Below are 22985 nucleotides of genomic sequence, written 5' to 3'. Positions count from 1 at the left end.
CATACCAAAGGTACTGAGGATAATAAGAAAGAGGGGAGTAAGAACTATTCTCGTCGTTCCGGATTGGCCAAGAAGGACTTGGTACCCGGAACTGCAAGAAATGATCTCAGAGGACTCTTGGCCTCTGCCTCTCAGACGGGACCTGCTACAGCAGGGGCCCTGTCTGTTCCAAGACTTACCGCGGCTGCGTTTGACGGCATGGCGGTTGAACGCTGGATCCTGATGGAAAAGGGCATTCCGGTTGAAGTTATTCCTATGCTGATAAAAGCTAGGAAGGATGTGACAGCAAAACATTATCACCGCATATGGCGAAAATATGTTGCTTGGTGTGAGGCTATGAAGGCCCCAACAGAAGAATTTCAACTGGGTCGATTTCTGCACTTCCTACAGTCAGGAGTGACTATGGGCCTAAAATTGGGATCCATTAAAGTCCAGGTTTCGGCCCTGTCTATTTTCTTTCAGAAAGAACTGGCTTCACTGCCTGAAGTTCAGACGTTTGTTAAGGGTGTGCTGCATATTCAGCCCCCTTTTGTGCCCCCAGTGGCACCTTGGGATCTCAACGTTGTGTTGGATTTCCTAAAATCACATTGGTTTGAGCCACTTCAGACCGTGGAGTTGAAATATCTCACGTGGAAAGTGGTCATGCTTTTGGCCTTGGCTTCGGCTATGCGTGTGTCAGAATTGGCGGCTTTGTCATGTAAAAGCCCCTATCTGATCTTCCGTATGGACAGGGCAGAATTGAGGACTCATCCCCAATTTCTCCCTAAGGTGGTATCAGCGTTTCATTTGAACCAACCTATTGTGGTGCCTGCGGCTACTCGGGACTTGGAGGCTTCCAAGTTGCTGGACGTAGTCCGGGCCCTGAGAATCTATGTTTCCAGGACGGCTAGAGTCAGAAAAACTGACTCGCTGTTTATCCTGCATGCACATAACAAGCTGGGTGCTCCTGCTTCTAAGCAGACTATTGCTTGCTGGATCTGTTGCACGATTCAACTTGCACATTCTGCGGCTGGACTGCCGCATCCTAAATCAGTCAAAGCCCATTCCACGAGGAAGGTGGGCTCTTCTTGGGCGGCTGCCCGAGGGGTCCCGGCTTTACAACTTTGCCGAGCTGCTACCTGGTCGGGATCAAACACGTTTGCAAAATTCTAAAAGTTTGATACCCTGGCTGAGGAGGACCTTGAGTTTGCTCATTCGGTGCTGCAGAGTCATCCGCACTCTCCCGCCCGTTTGGGAGCTTTGGTATAATCCCCATGGTCCTTACGGAGTACCCAGCATCCACTAGGACGTCAGAGAAAATAAGAATTTACTCACTGGTAATTCTATTTCTCGTAGTCCGTAGTGGATGCTGGGAGCCCGTCCCAAGTGCGGATTGTCTGCAATACTTGTATATAGTTATTGCTTAACTAAAGGGTTATTGTTATGAGCCATCTGTTCAGTGAGGCTCAGTTGTTATTCATACTGTTAACTGGGTATAGTTATCACGAGTTGTACGGTGTGATTGGTGTGGCTGGTATGAGTTTTACCCTGGATTCCAAATCCTTTCCTTGTAGTGTCAGCTCTTCCGGGCACAGTTTCCCTAACTGAGGTCTGGAGGAGGGGCATAGAGGGAGGAGCCAGTGCACACCAGATAGGACCTAATCTTTCTTTTAGAGTGCCCAGTCTCCTGCGGAGCCCGTCTATTTCCCATGGTCCTTACGGAGTACCCAGCATCCACTACGGACTACGAGAAATAGAATTACCGGTGAGTAAATTCTTATTTTTGCAGTCAACCTTGAATTACGCCCATAGTGCAATATAAGTTATTAGCATTATACATCTAGCAAATAGAGGGTTATATTAGCAATTGTTGGTTTCTGTGTAACTGTTGCCTTTGAATATTTAATAAAATTTTCTTTCCATTTGTTTAATGTTTCCAGGTGACTAGGCTCTGTGACTTATCATTAGAAGGGGACTCTGTGACTTCAGTTGGTTGGTCTGAGAGAGTGAGTATACTGCACAAAAAGCTAAATGTGTTTGGGAGTACATGAGCCTATTTCTGTTGTCTGACATGTTTTCAGAGATTTTTGTCATGCAGTGTTCTTCCACGGTGCTTTTCTCTGACGTCCTAGTGGATGCTGGGACTCCGTCAGGACCATGGGGATTAGCGGCTCCGCAGGAGACAGGGCACAAAAATAAAAGCTTTAGGACTAGGTGGTGTGCACTGGCTCCTCCCCCTATGACCCTCCTCCAAGCCTCAGTTAGGTTTTTGTGCCCGTCCGAGCAGGGTGCAATCTAGGTGGCTCTCCTAAAGAGCTGCTTAGAAAAAGTTATTAGGTTTTTTATTTTCAGTGAGTCCTGCTGGCAACAGGCTCACTGCAACGAGGGACTTAGGGGAGAAGAAGTGAACTCACCTGCGTGCAGGATGGATTGGCTTCTTAGGCTACTGGACACCATTAGCTCCAGAGGGATCGAACACAGGCCCAGCCATGGAGTCCGGTCCCGGAGCCGCGCCGCCGACCCCCTTGCAGATGCCGAAAAGTGAAGAGGTCCAGAAACCGGCGGCAGAAGACTTTTCAGTCTTCATGAGGTAGCGCACAGCACTGCAGCTGTGCGCCATTGTTGTCAGCACACTTCACACCAGCGGTCACTGAGGGTGCAGGGCGCTGGGGGGGGGGCGCCCTGGGCAGCAATGATAATACCTTGTTCTGGCTAAAAATACATCACATATAGCCCCTGGGGCTATATGGATGTATTTAACCCCTGCCAGGTCTCACAAACACCGGGAGAAGAGCCCGCCGAAATAGGGGGCGGGGCCTATCTCCTCAGCACACAGCGCCATTTTCCTGCACAGCTCCGCTGCGAGGAAGGCTCCCAGGACTCTCCCCTGCACTGCACTACAGAAACAGGGTAAAAAAACAGAGAGGGGGGGCACTTTTTTGGCGATATTGATATATTAAGCTGCTATAAAGGAAACAACACTTCTGTAGGGTTGTTCCTATATATTTATAGCGCTTGGGTGTGTGCTGGCAAACTCTCCCTCTGTCTCCCCAAAGGGCTAGTGGGGTCCTGTCTTCGATAAGAGCATTCCCTGTGTGTGTGCTGTGTGTCGGTACGTGTGTGTCGACATGTATGAGGACGATGTTGGTGTGGAGGCGGAGCAATTGCCGGTAATGGTGATGTCACCCCCTAGGGAGTCGACACCGGAATGGATGGCTTTGTTTATGGAATTACGTGATAATGTCAGCACGTTACAAAAATCAGTTGACGACATGAGACGGCCGGCAAACCAGTTAGTACCTGTCCAGGCGTCTCAGACACCGTCAGGGGCTGTAAAACGCCCTTTACCTCAGTCGGTCGACACAGACACGGACACCGAATCTAGTGTCGACGGTGAAGAAACAAACGTATTTTCCAGTAGGGCCACACGTTATATGATCACGGCAATGAAGGAGGCTTTGCATATCTCTGATACTGCAAGTACCACAAAAAGGGGTATTATGTGGGGTCTGAAAAAACTACCTGTAGTTTTTCCTGAATCAGAGGAATTGAATGAAGTGTGTGATGAAGCGTGGGTTAACCCCGATAGAAAACTGCTAATTTCAAAGAAGTTATTGGCATTATATCCTTTCCCGCCAGAGGTTAGGGCGCGCTGGGAAACACCCCCTAGGGTGGATAAGGCACTCACACGCTTATCAAAACAAGTGGCGTTACCGTCTCCTGAAACGGCCGCCCTCAAGGATCCAGCTGATAGGAGGCTGAAAACTACCATGAAAAGTATATACACTCATACTGGTGTTATACTGCGACCAGCCATCGCCTCAGCATGGATGTGCAGTGCTGGGGTGGTTTGGTCGGATTCCCTGACTGAAAATATTGATACCCTGGATAGGGACAGTATTTTATTGACTATAGAGCAATTAAAGGATGCTTTTCTTTATATGCGAGATGCTCAGAGGGATATTTGCACTCTGGCATCGAGAGTAAGTGCGATGTCCATATCTGCCAGAAGAAGTTTATGGACGCGACAGTGGTCAGGTGATGCGGATTCCAAACGGCATATGGAAGTATTGCCGTATAAAGGGGAGGAATTATTTGGGGTCGGTCTATCGGATTTGGTGGCCACGGCAACAGCCGGGAAATCCACCTTTCTCTAACGTCCTAGTGGATGCTGGGGACTCCGTCAGGACCATGGGGAATAGCGGGCTCCGCAGGAGACAGGGCACATCTAAAAAAGCTTTTAGGTCACATGGTGCGTACTGGCTCCTCCCCCTATGACCCTCCTCCAAGCCTCAGTTAGGTTTTTGTGCCCGTCCGAGAGGGTGCAATCTAGGTGGCTCTCTTAAAGAGCTGTTTAGAAAAGTTTTTTTTTTAGGTTTCAATCTCAGTGATTCCTGCTGGCAACAGGATCACTGCATCGAGGGACTTAGGGGAGAGATTTCCAACTCACCTGCGTGCAGGATGGATTGGAGTCTTAGGCTACTGGACACTTAGCTCCAGAGGGAGTCGGAACACAGGTCAGCCTGGGGTTCGTCCCGGAGCCGCGCCGCCGATCCCCCTTACAGACGCTGAAGAGACGGCAGAACGGAGGTCCGGAAAACAGGCGGCAGAAGACTCCACAGTCTTCATGAAGGTAGCGCACAGCACTGCAGCTGTGCGCCATTGTTGTCACACGGCTCACTGACTCAGTCACGGAGGGTGCAGGGCGCTGCTGGGGGCGCCCTGGGCAGCAATATAATTGCCTTTAGTGGCAAAATAAATACATCACATATACCCATTAAGGCTATATGTATGTATTTTGACCCAGGCCAGTTTCTTAAAAACCGGGAGAAAAATCCCGCCGAAAAAGGGGCGGGGCTTATTCTCCTCAGCACTCAGCGCCATTTTCCTGCTCAGCTCCGCTGGTGAGGAAGGCTCCCAGGACTCTCCCCTGCACTGCACTACAGAAACAGGGTAACAAAGAGAAGGGGGGCATAAATTGGCGATATTTATATATTAAGAGCGCATATATAGTAAACAACACCTTCTAGGGTTGTTTATATACATTTATAGCGCTTTTGGTGTGTGCTGGCAAACTCTCCCTCTGTCTCCCCAAAGGGCTAAGGGGTCCTGTCTTCGATTAGAGCATTCCCTGTGTGGCTGCTGTGTGTCGGTACGTGTGTGTCGACATGTATGAGGACGATGTTGGTGTGGAGGCAGAGCAATTGCCGATGATGGTAATGTCACCCCCTAGGGAGTCGACACCGGAATGGATGCCTTTAGTTATGGAATTACGTGATAATGTCAGCACACTACAAAAGTCAGTTGACGAAATAAGACGCCCGGCAAACCAGTTAGTACCGGTTCAGGCGTCTCAGACACCGTCAGGGGCTGTAAAACGTCCTTTACCTCAGTCAGTCGACACGGGTACCGACACAGATGAATCTAGTGTCGACGGTGAAGAAACAAACGTATTTTCCAATAGGGCCACACGTTATATGATCACGGCAATGAAGGAGGCGTTGCAGATCTCTGATACTGCTGGTACCTCAAAAAGGGGTATTATGTGGGGGGTGAAAAAACTACCTGTATTTTTCCCAGAATCAGAGGAATTGAATGATGTGTGTGATGAAGCGTGGGTTACCCCCGATAGAAAATTGCTAATTTCAAAGAAGTTATTGGCATTATACCCTTTCCCACCAGAGGTTAGGGCGCGCTGGGAAACACCCCCTAAGGTGGATAAGGCGCTCACACGTTTATCAAAGCAAGTGGCGTTGCCGTCTCCTGATACGGCCGCCCTCAAGGATCCAGCAGATAGGAGGCTGGAAACTACACTGAAGAGTATATACACACATACTGGTGTTATACTGCGACCGGCAATAGCCTCAGCCTGGATGTGCAGTGCTGGGGTAGTGTGGTTGGATTCTCTGACTGAAAATATTGAGACCCTGGATAGGGACAGTATTTTATTGACTCTAGAGCAATTAAAGGATGCTTTTCTTTATATGCGAGATGCTCAGAGGGATGTTTGTACTCTAGCATCAAGAGTAAGCGCGATGTCCATATCTGCCAGAAGAAGTTTATGGACGCGACAGTGGTCAGGTGATGCGGATTCCAAGAGGCATATGGAAGTATTGCCATATAAAGGAGAGGAATTGTTTGGGGTCGGTCTTTCGGACCTGGTGACCACGGCAACTGCCGGCAAATCCACCTTTTTACCTCAGACCCCTTCACAACAGAAAAAGACACCGTCTTTTCAGCCGCAGTCCTTTCGCTCCTATAAAAAGCGACCAAAAGGACAGTCTTATCTGCCGAGAGGCAGAGGAAAGGGTAAGAAAGGGCAGCATGCAGCCCCTGCCCAGGAACAGAAGCCCGCCCCGGCTTCTACAAAGCCATCAGCATGACGCTGGGGCTTTACAAGCGGACCCAGGAACGGTGGGGGGTCGACTCAAGATTTTCAGCAATCAATGGGCTCACTCACAAGTGGACCCGTGGGTCCTGCAGATAATATCTCAGGGTTACATGCTGGAGTTCGAAAGGTTTCCCCCTCGCCGGTTCCTAAAGTCTGCTTTACCAACGTCTCCCTCAGAAAGGACGTCGGTTTTGGAAGCCATTCACAAGCTGTATTCTCAGCAGGTGATAGTCAAGGTACCCCTCCTACAACAGGGAAAGGGGTATTATTCCACTCTATTTGTGGTACCGAAACCGGACGGTTCGGTAAGGCCTATTCTAAATCTGAAATCCTTGAACCTGTACATACAGAAATTCAAGTTCAAGATGGAGTCACTCAGGGCAGTGATAGCGAATCTGGAAGAAGGAGACTTCATGGTGTCCTTGGACATAAAAGATGCTTATCTACATGTCCCGATTTACCCCTCACACCAAGGGTATCTCAGGTTCGTGATACAAGACTGTCATTATCAGTTTCAAACGCTGCCGTTTGGTTTGTCCACGGCCCCTCGGGTCTTTACCAAGGTAATGACCGAAATGATGGTTCTTCTACGAAGAAAAGGCGTATTAATTATCCCTTACTTGGACGATCTCCTGATAAGGGCAAAGTCCAGAGAACAGCTGGAAGTCGGTGTGGCGCTAACACAAGTAGTGCTTCAGCATCACGGGTGGATTCTAAATCTTCCAAAATCTCAATTGACCCCGACAACGCATCTGCTGTTCCTGGGTATGATTCTGGACACGGTTCAGAAAAAGGTATTTCTCCCGGAAGAGAAAGCAAGGGAGTTATCCGAACTTGTCAGGAACCTCCTAAAACCAGGAACTGTGTCAGTACATCAATGCACAAGAGTCCTGGGAAAGATGGTGGCTTCGTACGAAGCGATTCCATTCGGCAGATTCCATGCACGGACATTTCAGTGGGATCTGCTGGACAAATGGTCCGGATCGCATCTGCACATGCATCAGCGGATAACACTGTCACCGAGAACAAGGTTGTCTCTCCTGTGGTGGTTGCAGACTGCCCATCTGTTAGTGGGCCGCAGATTCGGCATACAGGACTGGGTCCTGGTGACTACGGATGCCAGCCTACGAGGTTGGGGAGCAGTCACAAAGGGAAGAAACTTCCAGGGCGTGTGGTCAAACCTGGAGACGTCTCTTCACATAAATATACTGGAGCTAAGAGCGATCTACAATGCTCTAAGTCTGGCAAAACCGCTGCTTCAGGGTCAGCCGGTGTTGATCCAGTCCGAACCCATCACGGCAGTCGCCCACGTAAACCGACAAGGCGGCACGAGAAGCAGGAGTGCAATGGCAGAAGCTGCAAGGATTCTGCGCTGGGCGGAGAATCATGTCATAGCACTGTCAGCAGTGTTCATCCCGGGCGTGGACAACTGGGAAGCAGATTTCCTCAGCAGACACGACCTTCACCCGGGAGAGTGGGGACTTCATCCAGAAGTTTTCCACATGATTGTGAACCGTTGGGAAAAACCAAAGGTGGACATGATGGCGTCTCGCCTCAACAAAAAATTGGACCGGTATTGCGCCAGGTCAAGAGACCCTCAGGCAATAGCTGTGGACGCTCTGGTAACACCGTGGGTGTACCAGTCAGTGTATGTGTTCCCTCCTCTGCCTCTCATACCAAAGGTACTGAGAATTATACGGAAAAGAGGAGTAAGAACGATACTGGTGGCTCCGGACTGGCCAAGAAGAACTTGGTATCCGGAACTTCAAGAGATGCTCACGGAGGATCCGTGGCCTCTACCTCTAAGAAGGGATCTGCTTCAGCAGGGACCTTGTATGTTCCAAGACTTACCGCGTCTGCGTTTGACGGCATGGCGGTTGAACGCCGGATTCTAAAAGAAAAGGGCATTCCAGAGGAAGTTATTCCTACCTTGATTAAGGCTAGAAAGGAAGTGACTGTACAACATTATCACCGCATTTGGCGAAAATATGTTGCGTGGTGTGAGGCCAAGAAGGCTCCAACGGAAGAATTTCAATTGGGTCGATTCTTACATTTCCTGCAAGCAGGATTGTCTATGGGCCTAAAATTGGGGTCCATTAAAGTTCAAATTTCGGCCTTATCAATTTTCTTCCAGAAGGAATTGGCGTCAGTGCCTGAAGTACAAACTTTTGTCAAAGGTGTACTACATATACAACCCCCAATAGTGCCTCCAGTGGCACCGTGGGATTTGAACGTGGTTCTAAATTTTCTCAAATCTCATTGGTTTGAGCCGTTAAAATCGGTAGAATTAAAATACCTTACATGGAAGGTAACCATGCTGTTGGCCCTGGCTTCTGCCAGGAGAGTTTCAGAGTTGGCAGCTTTGTCATACAAGAGCCCATATCTGATATTCCATTCGGACAGGGCAGAATTGAGGACACGTCCTCAATTTCTCCCTAAGGTGGTTTCGGCATTTCACTTAAACCAGCCTATTGTGGTGCCTGCGGCTACTAGCGACTTGGAGGACTCCAAGTTACTGGACGTTGTCAGAGCATTAAAAATATATATTTCAAGGACAGCTGGAGTCAGAAAAACTGACTCGTTGTTTACATTGTATGCACCCAACAAGATGGGTGCTCCTGCGTCTAAACAGACGATTGCACGTTGGATCTGTAGCACAATCCAACTTGCACATTCTGTGGCAGGCGTGCCACAGCCTAAATCTGTAAAGGCCCACTCCACAAGGAAGGTGGGCTCATCTTGGGCGGCTGCCCGAGGGGTCTCGGCATTACAACTTTGCCGAGCAGCTACGTGGTCAGGGGAGAACACGTTTGTAAAATTTTACAAATTTGATACTCTGGCTAAAGAGGACCTGGAGTTTTCTCATTCGGTGCTGCAGAGTCATCCGCACTCTCCCGCCCGTTTGGGAGCTTTGGTATAATCCCCATGGTCCTGACGGAGTCCCCAGCATCCACTAGGACGTTAGAGAAAATAAGAATTTACTTACCGATAATTCTATTTCTCATAGTCCGTGGTGGATGCTGGGCGCCCATCCCAAGTGCGGATTGTCTGCAATGCTTGTACATAGTTATTGTTACAAAATCGGGTTATTACTGTTGTTGTGAGCCATCTTTTCAGAGGCTACTTCGTTTTGTTATCATACTGTTAACTGGGTTCAGATCACAAGTTGTACGGTGTGATTGGTGTGGCTGGTATGAGTCTTACCCGGGATTCAAGATCCTTCCTTATTGTGTACGCTCGTCCGGGCACAGTACCTAACTGAGGCTTGGAGGAGGGTCATAGGGGGAGGAGCCAGTACGCACCATGTGACCTAAAAGCTTTTTTAGATGTGCCCTGTCTCCTGCGGAGCCCGCTATTCCCCATGGTCCTGACGGAGTCCCCAGCATCCACTACGGACTATGAGAAATAGAATTATCGGTAAGTAAATTCTTATTTTTTACCTCAGGTCCCCTCCCAACAGAAAAAGACACCGTCTTTTCAGCCGCAGTCCTTTCGTTCCTATAAGAACAAGCGGGCAAAAGGACAGTCATATCTGCCCCGAGGCAAAGGAAAGGGTAAGAGAGTGCACCAAGCAGCTCCCTCCCAGGAGCAGAAGCCCTCCCCGGCTTCTGCAAAGCCCTCAGCATGACGTTGGGGCTTTACAAGCGGACTCAGGGGCGGTGGGGGGTCGACTCAAGAATTTCAGCGCACAGTGGGCTCACTCACAGGTGGACCCCTGGATCCTGCAGGTAGTATCTCAGGGTTACAGGTTGGAATTCGAGAAGTCTCCCCCTCGCCGGTTCCTAAAGTCTGCTCTGCCAACGTCTCCCTCAGACAGGGCGACGGTATTGGAAGCCATTCACAAGCTGTATTCTCAGCAGGTGATAGTCAAGGTACCCCTCCTACAACAGGGAAAGGGGTATTATTCCACACTATTTGTGGTACCGAAGCCGGATGGCTCGGTAAGACCTATTCTAAATCTGAAATCTTTGAACCTGTACATACAAAAATTCAAGTTCAAGATGGAGTCACTCAGAGCAGTGATAGCGAATCTGGAAGAAGGGGACTTTATGGTGTCCCTGGACATCAAGGATGCTTACCTGCATGTCCCAATTTGCCCTTCACATCAAGGGTACCTCAGGTTCGTGGTGCAAAACTGTCATTATCAGTTTCAGACGCTGCCGTTTGGATTGTCCACGGCACCTCGGGTCTTTACCAAGGTAATAGCCGAAATGATGTTTCTTCTGCGAAGAAAAGGCGTATTAATTATCCCTTACTTGGACGATCTCCTGATAAGGGCAAGGTCCAGAGAACAGCTGGAGGACGTAGTAGCACTAACCCAAGTAGTGCTGCAACAGCACGGGTGGATTCTGAATTTTCCAAAATCTCAATTGACCCCGACGACACGTCTGCTGTTCCTGGGAATGATTCTGGACACTGTTCAGAAAAAGGTGTTTCTTCCGGAGGAGAAAGCCAGGGAGTTATCCGAACTTGTCAGGAACCTCCTAAAACCAGGAAAAGTGTCTGTGCATCAATGCACAAGAGTCCTGGGAAAAATGGTGGCTTCTTACGAAGCGATTCCATTCGGCAGATTCCACGCACGAACTGTTCAGTGGGATCTGCTGGACAAATGGTCCGGATCGCATCTGCAGATGCATCAGCGGATAACTTTGTCTCCACGGACAAGGGTGTCTCTTCTGTGGTGGTTGCAGAGTGCTCATCTGTTAGAGGGCCGCAGATTCGGCATACAGGACTGGGTCCTGGTGACCACGGATGCCAGTCTGAGAGGCTGGGGAGCGGTCACACAGGGAAGAAACTTCCAGGGAGTGTGGTCAAGCCTGGAGATGTCTCTTCACATAAATATACTGGAGCTAAGAGCGATTTACAATGCTCTAAGCCTGGCAAAACCCCTGCTTCAGGGTCAGCCGGTGTTGATCCAGTCGGACAACATCACGGCAGTCGCCCACGTAAACAGACAGGGCGGCACAAGAAGCAGGAGGGCAATGGCAGAAGCTGCAAGGATTCTTCGCTGGGCGGAAGATCATGTGATAGCACTGTCAGCAGTGTTCATTCCGGGAGTGGACAACTGGGAAGCGGACTTCCTCAGCAGACACGATCTACACCCGGGAGAGTGGGGACTTCATCCAGAAGTCTTCCACATGATTGTGAACCGTTGGGAAAAACCAAAGGTGGATATGATGGCGTCCCGCCTCAACAAAAAACTGGACAGGTATTGCGCCAGGTCAAGAGACCCTCAGGCAATAGCTGTGGACGCTCTGGTAACACCGTGGGTGTTCCAGTCAGTGTATGTGTTTCCTCCTCTGCCTCTCATACCAAAAGTACTGAGAATTATACGGCAAAGGGGAGTAAGAACGATACTCGTGGCTCCGGATTGGCCAAAAGAACTTGGTACCCGGAACTTCAGGAGATGCTCACGGAAGATCCGTGGCCTCTACCTCTAAGACGGGACCTGCTTCAGCAGGGACCGTGTCTATTCCAAGACTTACCGCGGCTGCGTTTGACGGCATGGCGGTTGAACGCCGAATTCTAAGGGAAAAAGGCATTCCGGAAGAGGTCATCCCTACCCTGGTAAAAGCCAGGAAGGAGGTGACTGCACAACATTATCACCGCATTTGGAGAAAATATGTTGCGTGGTGTGAGGCCAGGAAGGCCCCGACGGAGGAGTTTCAACTGGGTCGATTCCTACATTTCCTGCAAACAGGATTGTCTATGGGCCTCAAATTAGGGTCCATTAAGGTTCAAATTTCGGCCCTGTCGATTTTCTTCCAGAAAGAATTGGCTTCAGTTCCTGAAGTCCAGACTTTTGTAAAAGGAGTACTACATATACAGCCCCCGGTTGTGCCCCCAGTGGTTCCGTGGGATCTTAATGTAGTTTTGGATTTTCTCAAATCCCATTGGTTTGAGCCACTCAAATCGGTGGATTTGAAATATCTTACATGGAAAGTAACCATGCTACTGGCCCTGGCTTCAGCCAGGAGAGTGTCAGAATTGGCGGCTTTATCGTATAAAAGCCCATATCTGATTTTCCATTCGGACAGGGCAGAACTGCGGACGCGTCCTCAGTTTCTGCCTAAGGTGGTTTCAGCGTTTCACCTGAACCAGCCTATTGTGGTGCCTGCGGCTACTAGCGATTTGGAGGATTCCAAGTTGCTGGACGTTGTCAGGGCATTGAAAATATATATTTCAATGACGGCTGGAGTCAGAAAATCTGACTCGCTGTTTATACTGTATGCACCCAACAAGCTGGGTGCTCCTGCTTCTAAGCAGACGATTGCTCGTTGGATTTGTAGCACAATTCAACTTGCACATTCTGTGGCAGGCCTGCCACAGCCTAAATCTATCAAGGCCCATTCCACAAGGAAGGTGGGCTCATCTTATGCGGCTGCCCGAGGGGTCTCGGCATTACAACTCTGCCGAGCAGCTACGTGGTCGGGGGAGAACACGTTTGTAAAATTCTACAAATTTGATACCCTGGCTAAAGAGGACCTGGAGTTCTCTCATTCGGTGCTGCAGAGTCATCCGCACTCTCCCGCCCGTTTGGGAGCTTTGGTATAATCCCCATGGTCCTGACGGAGTCCCAGCATCCACTAGGACGTCAGAGAAAATAAGATTTTACTTACCGATAAATCTATTTCTCGTAGTCCGTAGTGGATGCTGGGCGCCCATCCCAAGTGCGGATTGTCTGCAATACTTGTACATAGTTATTGTTACAAAAAAATCGGGTTGTTATTGTTGTGAGCCGTCTGTTCAGAGGCTCCTACGTTTGTCATACTGTTAACTGGGTTCAGATCACAGGTTGTACGGTGTGATTGGTGTGGCTGGTATGAGTCTTACCCGGGATTCAAAATCCTTCCTTATTGTGTACGCTCGTCCGGGCACAGTATCCTAACTGAGGCTTGGAGGAGGGTCATAGGGGGAGGAGCCAGTGCACACCACCTAGTCCTAAAGCTTTTATTTTTGTGCCCTGTCTCCTGCGGAGCCGCTAATCCCCATGGTCCTGACGGAGTCCCAGCATCCACTACGGACTACGAGAAATAGATTTATCGGTAAGTAAAATCTTATTTTTTGCTGGGCCCTGATTTACAGAGTGTAGTAGCACCTAACAGTTGAGGTGTTCAGTGTGCTGCAGCTTCCACCAGACAGAGAATCCCAGCCACCACCTACGGCTCAGGCCCGGCCATCTGGCATTGGAGAAGCGCTACAGGCTTTGTGGACTCAGCCTCCTCCTCTTCTGCCTAGAGTCTGTTAGGCAGTGGACGGAATGCCGAGGTGGAGGGTCTTCGGTGGGCTGTTGCTTGTGTTGGTGCAGCCCAGCTTTCTGGGGAGAATACTTGTCTGTCTCTCCCTTTAAAATGTTAGCTTTCATAGTTACATAGTTGTTTTTAATATTAATTAAATGCTGTATCCCTGGATATTTTTTTCCGCTAGGAATTTGTCTAATTTTTAAACTTATTGATTGAGTCCACCATTACTACCTTCTCTGCCAGAGAATTCCAAATCCTTACTGCTCTTACTGTGAAGAATCCTTTTCTCCGTTGAGTGTGGAATTTCTCTAACGTCCTAGAGGATGCTGGGGACTCCGTAAGGACCATGGGGAGAGACGGGCTCCGCAGGAGACATGGGCACTTTAAGAAAGAATTTAGTTCCTGGTGTGCACTGGCTCCTCCCTCTATGCCCCTCCTCCAGACCTCAGTTTGATTCTGTGCCCAGAGGAGCTGGGTGCTTTTCAGTGAGCTCTCCTGAGTTTGCTGATAGAAAGTTTTTTGTTAGGTTTTTATTTTCAGGGAGCTTGCTGGCAACAGACTCCCTGCATCGTGGGACTGAGGGGAGAGAAGCCACCCTACTCTCTGAAGCTAGGTCCTGCTTCTTAGGCTACTGGACACCATTAGCTCCAGAGGGATCGGTACGCAGGATCTCACCCTCGCCGTCCGTCCCAGAGCCGCGCCGCCGCCCCCCTCGTAGAGCCGGAAGACTGAAGCCGGGTGAGTATGAGAAGCAAGAAGACTTCACAGGCGGCAGAAGACTTCGTGATCTTCACTGGAGGTAACGCACAGCACTGCAGCTGTGCGCCATTGCTCCACACACCTACACATACTCCGGTCACTGTTAGGGTGCAGGGGGGGGCGCCCTGGGCAGCATTTGGGACCTCATTCTGGCAAATAAACACATATATACAGCTGGGCACTGTATATATGTAGGAGCCCCCGCCAAAGAAATAAAATTTAAGCGGGACAGAAGCCCGCCACCGAGGGGGCGGGGCTTCTCCCTCAGCACTCACCAGCGCCATTTTTTCTCCACAGCACGCTGAGAGGAAGCTCCCCAGGCTCTCCCCTGCTGATACACGGTAGAAGAGGGTTGAAAAGAGAGGGGGGGCACATAATTAGGCGCAAAAAAGTATAGAAACAGCAGCTACTGGGTTAACATTAAGTTGCTGTGTTATTCCTGGGTTATATAGCGCTGGGGTGTGTGCTGGCATACTCACTCTCTGTCTCTCCAAAGGGCCTCCTGGGGGAACTGTCTTCAGAAAGGACATTCCCTGTGTATGTGGTGTGTCGGTAGTGTGTAATAAAGTTTTACTTTCACGGTGTGTGTGTACTGTTTTTATTTGGGTATTTTTTTTCCAGTAGTACTACAGGTACCAGCGGGCCCGTTTTTCTCCTGCATGCTGGTACTTGTGGTTCTCCAAGTACCAGCTTGCGGGGGAGGCTTGCTGGGACTTGTAGTACTACTGGGAAAAAACAATATCTTTTTATGATCACAAAAGGCTATCAGCCCCCCCATCCGCAGCCCATTGGATGGGGGGGGACAGCCTCGGGCTTCACCCCTGGCCCTTGGGTGGCTGGGGGGGGGGACCCCTTGATTGAAGGGGTCCCCACTCCCCCAGGGTACCCCGGCCAGGGGTGACTAGTTGGGTAGTTAATGCCACGGCCGCAGGGCACGGCATAAAAGTGACCCCCGGCTGTGGCATTATCTGTCCAGCTAGTGGAGCCCGATGCTGGTGTTAAAAATACGGGGGACCCCTACTCTTTTTGTCCCCCGTATTTTTGGCACCAGCACCAGGCGCAGAGCCCGGTGCTGGTTTTAAAAATACGGGGGATCCCTGCCCAATTTTTCCCCTGCATTTTTAGAACCAGGACCAGCTTGAAGAGCCCGAGGCTGGTTATGCTTTGGAGGGGGGACCCCACGCCATTTTTTTTTCTCGGGTTTTTCCTGTTTTTTCCCGTTTTTTAAAATCGCGGCAAAATCCGCCAAATCGGCCGATTTTCGCCCGCGATTCTGGCGAATCCGTTTTTCATTGAATATGGTGAATTCCGGAAGCCACCTTCCGGAATTCACCTGTCGAATTAAGTCGAATTAAAAAACGGCGAAAAATTGCCGCGATTCGCCGTGAATTGCATATACCCCTATATGTATAAGGGAAAGAAACCTGAGGTAACTTTTCCCCCCTCACACGAACTGAATGAGTTATGTGAAAAAGCTTGGGAATCTCCAGATAAAAAACTGCAGATTTCCAAACGGATTCTTATGGCGTATCCTTTCCTGCCAACGGACAGGTTACGATGGGAATCCTCCCCTAGGGTGCACAAAGCTTTAACTCGCTTATCCAAAAAGGTAGCCCTGCCGTCCCAGGATACGGCTACCCTCAAGGATTCTGCTGATCGCAAACAGGAGGGTACCCTGAAGTCCATTTATACACATTCAGGTACCTTGCTCAGACTGGCAATCGCGTCGGCCTGGGTCTGTAGTGCAGTAGCGGCATGGACTGATACCTTATCAGAGGAGTTTGATACCCTAGATAGGGATACTGTTTTATTGACCCTGGGGCATATTAAAGACGCTGTCCTTTATATGAGAAATGCTCAAAGAGACATTAGTCTGCTGGGTTCTAGAATAAACGCTATGTCGATTTCTGCCAGAAGGGTCCTGTGGACTCTGCAATGGACAGGTGATGCCGACTCAAAACGGCATATGGAGGTTTTACCTTACAATTATCAAATGCAGTCCTTTCGTTCGCAAAGAAACAAGAAAGTCCGAGGTGCGTCCTTTCTTGCCAGAGGGAGGGGCAGAGGAAAGAAGCTGCACAATACAGCTAGTTCCCAGGAACAGAAGTTCTCCCCGGCCTCTGCATAATCCACCGCATGACGCTGGGGCTCCACTGGCGGAGTCAGGGCCAGTGGGGGCGCGGCTTCGGAATTTCAGCCACATGTGGGTTCACTCCCAGGTGGATCCCTGGGCAATAGAAATTGTATCTCAGGGTTACAAGCTGGAATTCGAAGAGGTGCCTCCTCGCCGGTTTTTCAAATCGGCCCTACCATCTTCCCCCCCTAGAGAGGGAGATAGTGTTAAATGCAATACAAAAATTGTATCTTCAGCAGGTGGTGGTCGAGGTTCCCCTCCTTCAACAGGGAAGGGGGTATTATTCGACCATGTTTGTGGTTCCGAAACCGGACGGTTCGGTCAGACCCATATTGAATTTAAAATCTCTGAACCTATACTTGAAGAGGTTCAAGTTCAAGATGGAATCGCTAAGAGCGGTCATCGCCAGCCTGGAAGGGGGGGATTTTATGGTGTCACTGGACACAAAGGAGGCATACCTTCATGTCCCCATTTATCCACCTCATCAGGCGTACCTAAGATTTGCGGTACAGGACTGTCATTACCAATTTCAGACGTTGCCGTTTGGTCTCTCAACGGCTCCGAGGATTTTCACCAAGGTAATGGCGGAAATGATGGTGCTCCTGCGCAAGCAGTGTGTCACAATTATCCCGTACTTGGACGATCTCCTCATAAAAGTGAGATCAAGAGAGCAGTTGCTGAACAGCGTATCTCTTTCACTGAAAGTGTTTCAACAACACGGCTGGATTCTCAATATCCCAAAGTCGCAGTTGGTTCCTACGACTTGTCTGCCTTTCTTGGGCATGATTCTGGACACGACCCAGAAAAGGGTTTATCTTCCGATAGAAAAAGCCCAGGAACTTATGACTCTGGTCAGGAACCTTTTGAAATCAAGACAGGTGTACGTGCATCATTGCACTCGAGTCCTGGGAAAGATGGTGGCCTCATACGAGGCCATTCCCTTTGGCAGGTTCCATGCGAGGACTTTCCAATAGGATCTGTTGGACAAGTGGTCCGGATCACATCTACAGATGCATCGGTTGATCACCATGTCCCCCAGGGCCAGGGTTTCACTACTGTGGTGGCTGCAGAGTGCTCACCTTCTCGAGGGCCGCAGATTCGGCATTCAGGACTGGATCCTGGTGACCACGGACGCAAGCCTCCGAGGTTGGGGAGCAGTCACACAGGGAAGAAATTTCCAGGGTCTTTGGTCAAGTCAAGAGACTTGTCTGCACATCAACATCCTGGAACTAAGGGCCATATACAACGCCCTACGTCAAGCGGAGGCCTTACTTCGCGACCAACCAGTTCTGATCCAGTCAGACAACATCACCGCAGTGGCTCATGTAAACCGCCAAGGCGGCACAAGGAGCAGAGCGGCAATGGCGGAAGCCACCAGGATTCTTCGCTGGGCGGAGAATCATGTAAGTGCAGGGTCAGCAGTGTTCATTCCGGGAGTGGACAACTGGGAAGCAGACTTCCTCAGCAGACACGACCTACACCCGGGAGAGTGGGGACTTCATCCAGAAGTCTTCGCACAGATTGTGAGTCGGTGGGAACTGCAACAGATAGACATGATGGCGTCCCGCCTCAACAAAAAGCTACAGAGGGTATTGCGCCAGGTCCAGAGACCCTCAGGCAGTAGCGGTAGACGCCCTCATGACACCGTGGGTGTTCCGGTCCGTCTATGTATTTCCTCCTCTTCCTCTCATACCCAGGGTGTTGAGAATAGTAAGAAGAAAAGGAGTGAGAACAATCCTCGTTGTTCCAGATTGGCCACGACGGACCTGGTATCCAGATCTGCAGGAAATGCTCACGGAAGATCCGTGGCCTCTTCCTCTAAGGCAGGACCTGTTGCAACAGGGACCCTGTCTGTTCCAAGACTTACCGCGGCTGCGTTTGACGGCATGGCGGTTGAACGCCGGATCCTAGCGGAAAAAGGCATTCCGGTTGAGGTTATCCCTACGCTGATAAAGGCTAGGAAGGAAGTAACAGCAAAACATTATCACCGTATATGGCGAAGATATGTTTCTTGGTGTGAGGCCAGGAATACTCCTACGGAAGAATTCCATCTGGGCTGTTTCCTTCACTTCCTACAAACTGGAGTGGATTTGGGCCTTAAATTAGGCTCCATTAAGGTCCAGATTTCGGCCCTATCCATTTTCTTTCAAAAAGAATTGGCTACTCTCCCAGAAGTTCAGACTTTTGTTAAGGGAGTACTGCATATTCAGCCTCCGTTTGTGCCTCCGGTGGCGCCTTGGGACCTTAATGTGGTCTTGGGTTTCCTAAAGTCACACTGGTTTGAACCACTGAAAACGGTGGAGTTGAAATATCTCACTTGGAAGGTGGTCATGTTATTAGCCCTGGCTTCGGCTAGGCGAGTGTCGGAATTAGCGGCTTTATCACATAAAAGCCGCTATCTGGTTTTCCATATGGATAGAGCGGAATTGCGGACACGTCTTTAATTCCTGCCAAAAGTGGTTTCATCCTTTCATATGAACCAACCTATTGTGGTGCCTGTGGCTACACGGGACTTAGAGGATTCCGAGTCCTTTGATGTGGTCAGGGCTTTGAAAATTCATGCAGCCAGGACGGCTAGAGTCCGAAAAACAGAAGCACGGTTTGTTCTGTATGCAGCCAACAAGCTTGGCGGCCCTGCTTCAAAGCAGACTCTTGCTCGCTGGATCTGTAACACGATTCAGCAGGCACATTCTACGACAGGATTGCCGTTACCTAAATCGATCAAGGCCCATTCCACTAGGAAAGTGGGCTCTTCTTGGGCGGCTGCCCGAGGGGTCTCGGCACTACAGCTGTGTCGTGCTGCTACTTGGTCGGGTACAAACACCTTTGCAAAATTCTATAAGTTTGATACCCTGGCTGAGGAGGACCTCATGTTTGCTCAATCGGTGCTGCAGAGTCATCCGCACTCTCCCGCCCATTTGGGAGCTTTGGTATAATCCCCATGGTCCTTACAAAGTCCCCAGCATCCTCTAGGACGTTAGAGAAAATAAGATTTTACTTACCGGTAAATCTATTTCTCGTAGTCCGTAGAGGATGCTGGGCGCCCGTCCCAAGTGCGGACGACTTCTGCAATACTTGTATATAGTTATTGCTTCAATAAGGGTTACGTTATTGTTGCATCGGGCGTGAACTGTTGCTATGTTATTGTCATACTGTTTACTGGATTGTTATCACAAGTTATACGGTGTGATTGGTGTGGCTGGTATGAATCTTGCCCTTGGATTAACAAAAATCCTTTCCTCGTACTGTCTATCTCCTCTGGGCACAGTTCTCTAACTGAGGTCTGGAGGAGGGGCAGAGAGGGAGGAGCCAGTGCACACCAGGAACTAAATTCTTTCTTAAAGTGCCCATGTCTCCTGCGGAGCCCGTCTCTCCCTATGGTCCTTACGGAGTCCCCAGCATCCTCTACGGACTACGAGAAATAGATTTACCGTTAAGTAAAATCTTATTTTTTTCTCTTCTAACCTCAGGGGGGGGTGTCCTGTGTAGTGTTTTTTTTGGTAAACAAATCGTTTGATAGATCCTTGTATTGTCCCTTAAGGTATTTATAAATATTAATGATGCCCCCTCTGTCGCTTCTTTTCCAGTGTGAACATATCAAGCCTTTTAAGTCTTTCCTCATAGTCCAGTGCCTCTAACCCCTTAACCAGTTTAGTGGCTCGCCTCTGAACCCTTTCGAGTTCTAAGATATCTTTTTTTATAATATGGTGCCCAAAACTGTACACAATATTCCAGGTGTGGTCGCACCAATGATTTATACAGAGGCAGGATTACACTCTCATCACTTGTATCCATAACCCGTTTTATGCACAACACCTTATTAGCCTTTGCTTAGAGACTCAACATCCTTGTCTGAATTAATGATTCTGCATAATTTAGTATCATCTGCGAAAATTGACACTGTGCTTTCCAGTCCCTCTCCTAGGTCATTAATGAATATATTAAACAACAATGGCCCTGTGGTATTTCACTGAATACTAAAGCCCGTTCAGAGTACATCCCATTAACCCCCACTCGCTGTTCCCTATTAAACAGCCAATTACTCGGCCAAGCACAGATAGTGTTTCCTACCCCAAGCTCTTAGTTTGAGAATTAGTCTCCTGTGTGGAACATTGTCAAAAGCCTTAGCAAAGTCTAAAAAGATCACATCCACTGCTCGACCCTGATCAATATAATAGCTCACTTTCTCGTAGAAGCTTAAGTTAGTTTGACATGACCTGTCCTTCACAAATCCATGTTGATTCCTAGTAATAACCTTGGAGGTATCCAAGTACTCTAGAATGCTATCCCTTAATATACCTTTTAGTATTCTCCCCACTATAGATGTCAAGCTAACCAGTCTATAGTATTGTATTGGTACTACCTCTGCTATACGCCAGTCCTTTGGTATCATTCCTGATCTAATTAACTCGCTGAAGATCAAATATAGAGGGTTCGATATCTCTACGTTGAGTTCCATAAGATCCCTGGGGTGGAGTCCATCAGGCCCAGGAGATTTATTTATCTTTATTTTACTTAGTCTTTCCCGGATTACACCCTCGTTTAAGCAAATACCAAGCAATGGGTCATTATTATTTTTTATGTTATGCTCTACTCTTGTCAACCTGTCCTCTTTCGCGAATACTGATGAAAAGAATTTATTAAATAAATCTGCTTTTTCCTTATCACCATTAATCAAGACATACAGCTTGCCTTTTAAGGGCCCAATATTCTCCCTTTTCAACCTTTTATCGTTTATATAGTTTGTTTTACTCTCCTTTGCGATTTGTTTTTCGTTTTCTCTTTTAGCTGCTCTAATCGCTTTTTTGCATTTTTTTGTTACATTCCTTGTAGAACTGGAATGATTCCACCTTTCCGTCAGACTTAAATGCTTTGAAAGCACGCCCCTCTCTATCCATTTGTTCCTTGACCTTTTTATTAAGCCACATGGGTTTGGATTTCCTACTTCTGTTTTTGTTGACTTTGGGAATATATAAATTAGTATACTTATTGAGCGCAGTTTTAAAAACGTCCCACATTTCAGCAGTATTCTTACCATGAAATACAATTTCCCAATTGATCTCCTTCATTGCTTGTCTCAGCAATGTGAAAAAAAAATTCCTAAAATTAAAAATCTTGGTTAAACCCTTATATTGTTGTTTTTGAAAGCTGATATCGAATGTGATCATATTGTGATCGCTATTTCCTAGGGTCTCCCCTACTTTAGTATTTATTATTTCCTCATTATTAGTTAGTACTAGGTCCAGTATAGCCCCTTGCCTAGTTGGCTCCTCAATTACCTAGGACAAGTAATGATGTTTCTCTTACGTCCTAGAGGATGCAGGGGTCCATATCAGTACCATGGGGTATAGACGGGTCCATCAGGAGCCATTGGCACTTTAAGAGTTTAGTAGTGTGGGCTGGCTCCTCCCTCTATGCCCCTCCTACCAGACTCCGTTTAGAAAATGTGCCTGGAGGAGCCTGTCACAGCTAGGGGAGCTCTACAGAGCTTCTTTAGAACAAGTTTATATTCTTTCCTTTCAGAGTTTTTAGTTTTACAGGGAGGGACTGAGGGAGGGGGGGAGCAGTGTCCGCCCTGCGGGGTCTTGAGCCACTGCTCCCGCTGACTGAACGTTTGGCTTCAGAGGGGTCTGATCGCGCCCCGCCGCAGGGGAATGCTCGCCCTGGCAGCCACCCGCTCGGGAGCTGAAGATGGCGAGTGAGTCACTGTCCCCCCTTGCAAGCGGGGGGACAGTGTGAAGAAGGCGGCCTTAGGGTAGGGAGCGCGGTCTCACCCGCGCTTCGTGATGGCTCAGCGGTACTGTGGTGTGGCGCTGGGAGGGGCACCCTAGGCCAGCGCCGGACCCTACACTGTTCACTGAAGTCTGTCGGGGGGTCTGCGGATCCAGGCCAGCGCAACTCCTCCGGCCAGTATAATCTTTCGGTGAGCGGGAAGACAGCGCCATTGAGGGGCGGAGCTTCTCAGAGCAGACCCAGCAGCGTTCAGTGCCATTTTCTCCTGCCTGCACTTACTACAAGTGGGACCAGGTCCCCCCAGAGCAATCTCCAGCTATCTGTACGGTACCAAGAGGGTTGTAGAAGGGGGGGGGGGGGGGGGGGGAGGCTGTATACAGGCTGTGTCTCCTATTAAGGGACACAGTCAGCGCTGGTTAGGGACTCCCTATACCTTTGATAGCGCTGTGTGTGGGTTGGCTCCAATCTCTGTGTGTCTCTGCCATTCTTGGGGGGGAAACTCTGTCTTCATAATACCCTGTGTGTTTGTGGGGTGTTTGAGGGTGTGTGACAACATGTCGAAGGACACTGTTTCATATGCTGCAGAGGATTTGTCTTCCCAGGAAGACTCCATTCCATGTAATCAGGATTGCACTGTCTTAGCACAGATCCCAGCTAGAGAGCCAGAATGGTTAGCCTCTCTGAGGGGGACTATTTCTCAGATTTCTGATAGAGTTGCTACAACTGGGCATGCCACTCGGGTCCT

The 22985-nt window shown here is 49.1% G+C and overlaps 1 protein-coding gene across 3 annotated transcripts in view; it reads left to right on the top strand.

Moving 5' to 3' along the window:
• FZR1 (fizzy and cell division cycle 20 related 1) overlaps positions 1-22985 on the top strand; it is a 366770-nt gene that overhangs the window by 231837 nt on the left and 111948 nt on the right. For all 3 annotated transcript variants that reach the window (XM_063915431.1, XM_063915413.1, XM_063915422.1), the window contains one exon: positions 1920-1985. In XM_063915431.1, coding sequence (XP_063771501.1) covers positions 1920-1985 — 66 coding nt within the window. The remainder of the gene's footprint in view (positions 1-1919; positions 1986-22985) is intronic.

Source organism: Pseudophryne corroboree, chromosome 1, assembly GCF_028390025.1.
Source record: "Pseudophryne corroboree isolate aPseCor3 chromosome 1, aPseCor3.hap2, whole genome shotgun sequence".
Taxonomy (NCBI): domain Eukaryota; kingdom Metazoa; phylum Chordata; class Amphibia; order Anura; family Myobatrachidae; genus Pseudophryne; species Pseudophryne corroboree.
This window is presented reverse-complemented; position numbering and strand designations above follow the sequence as displayed.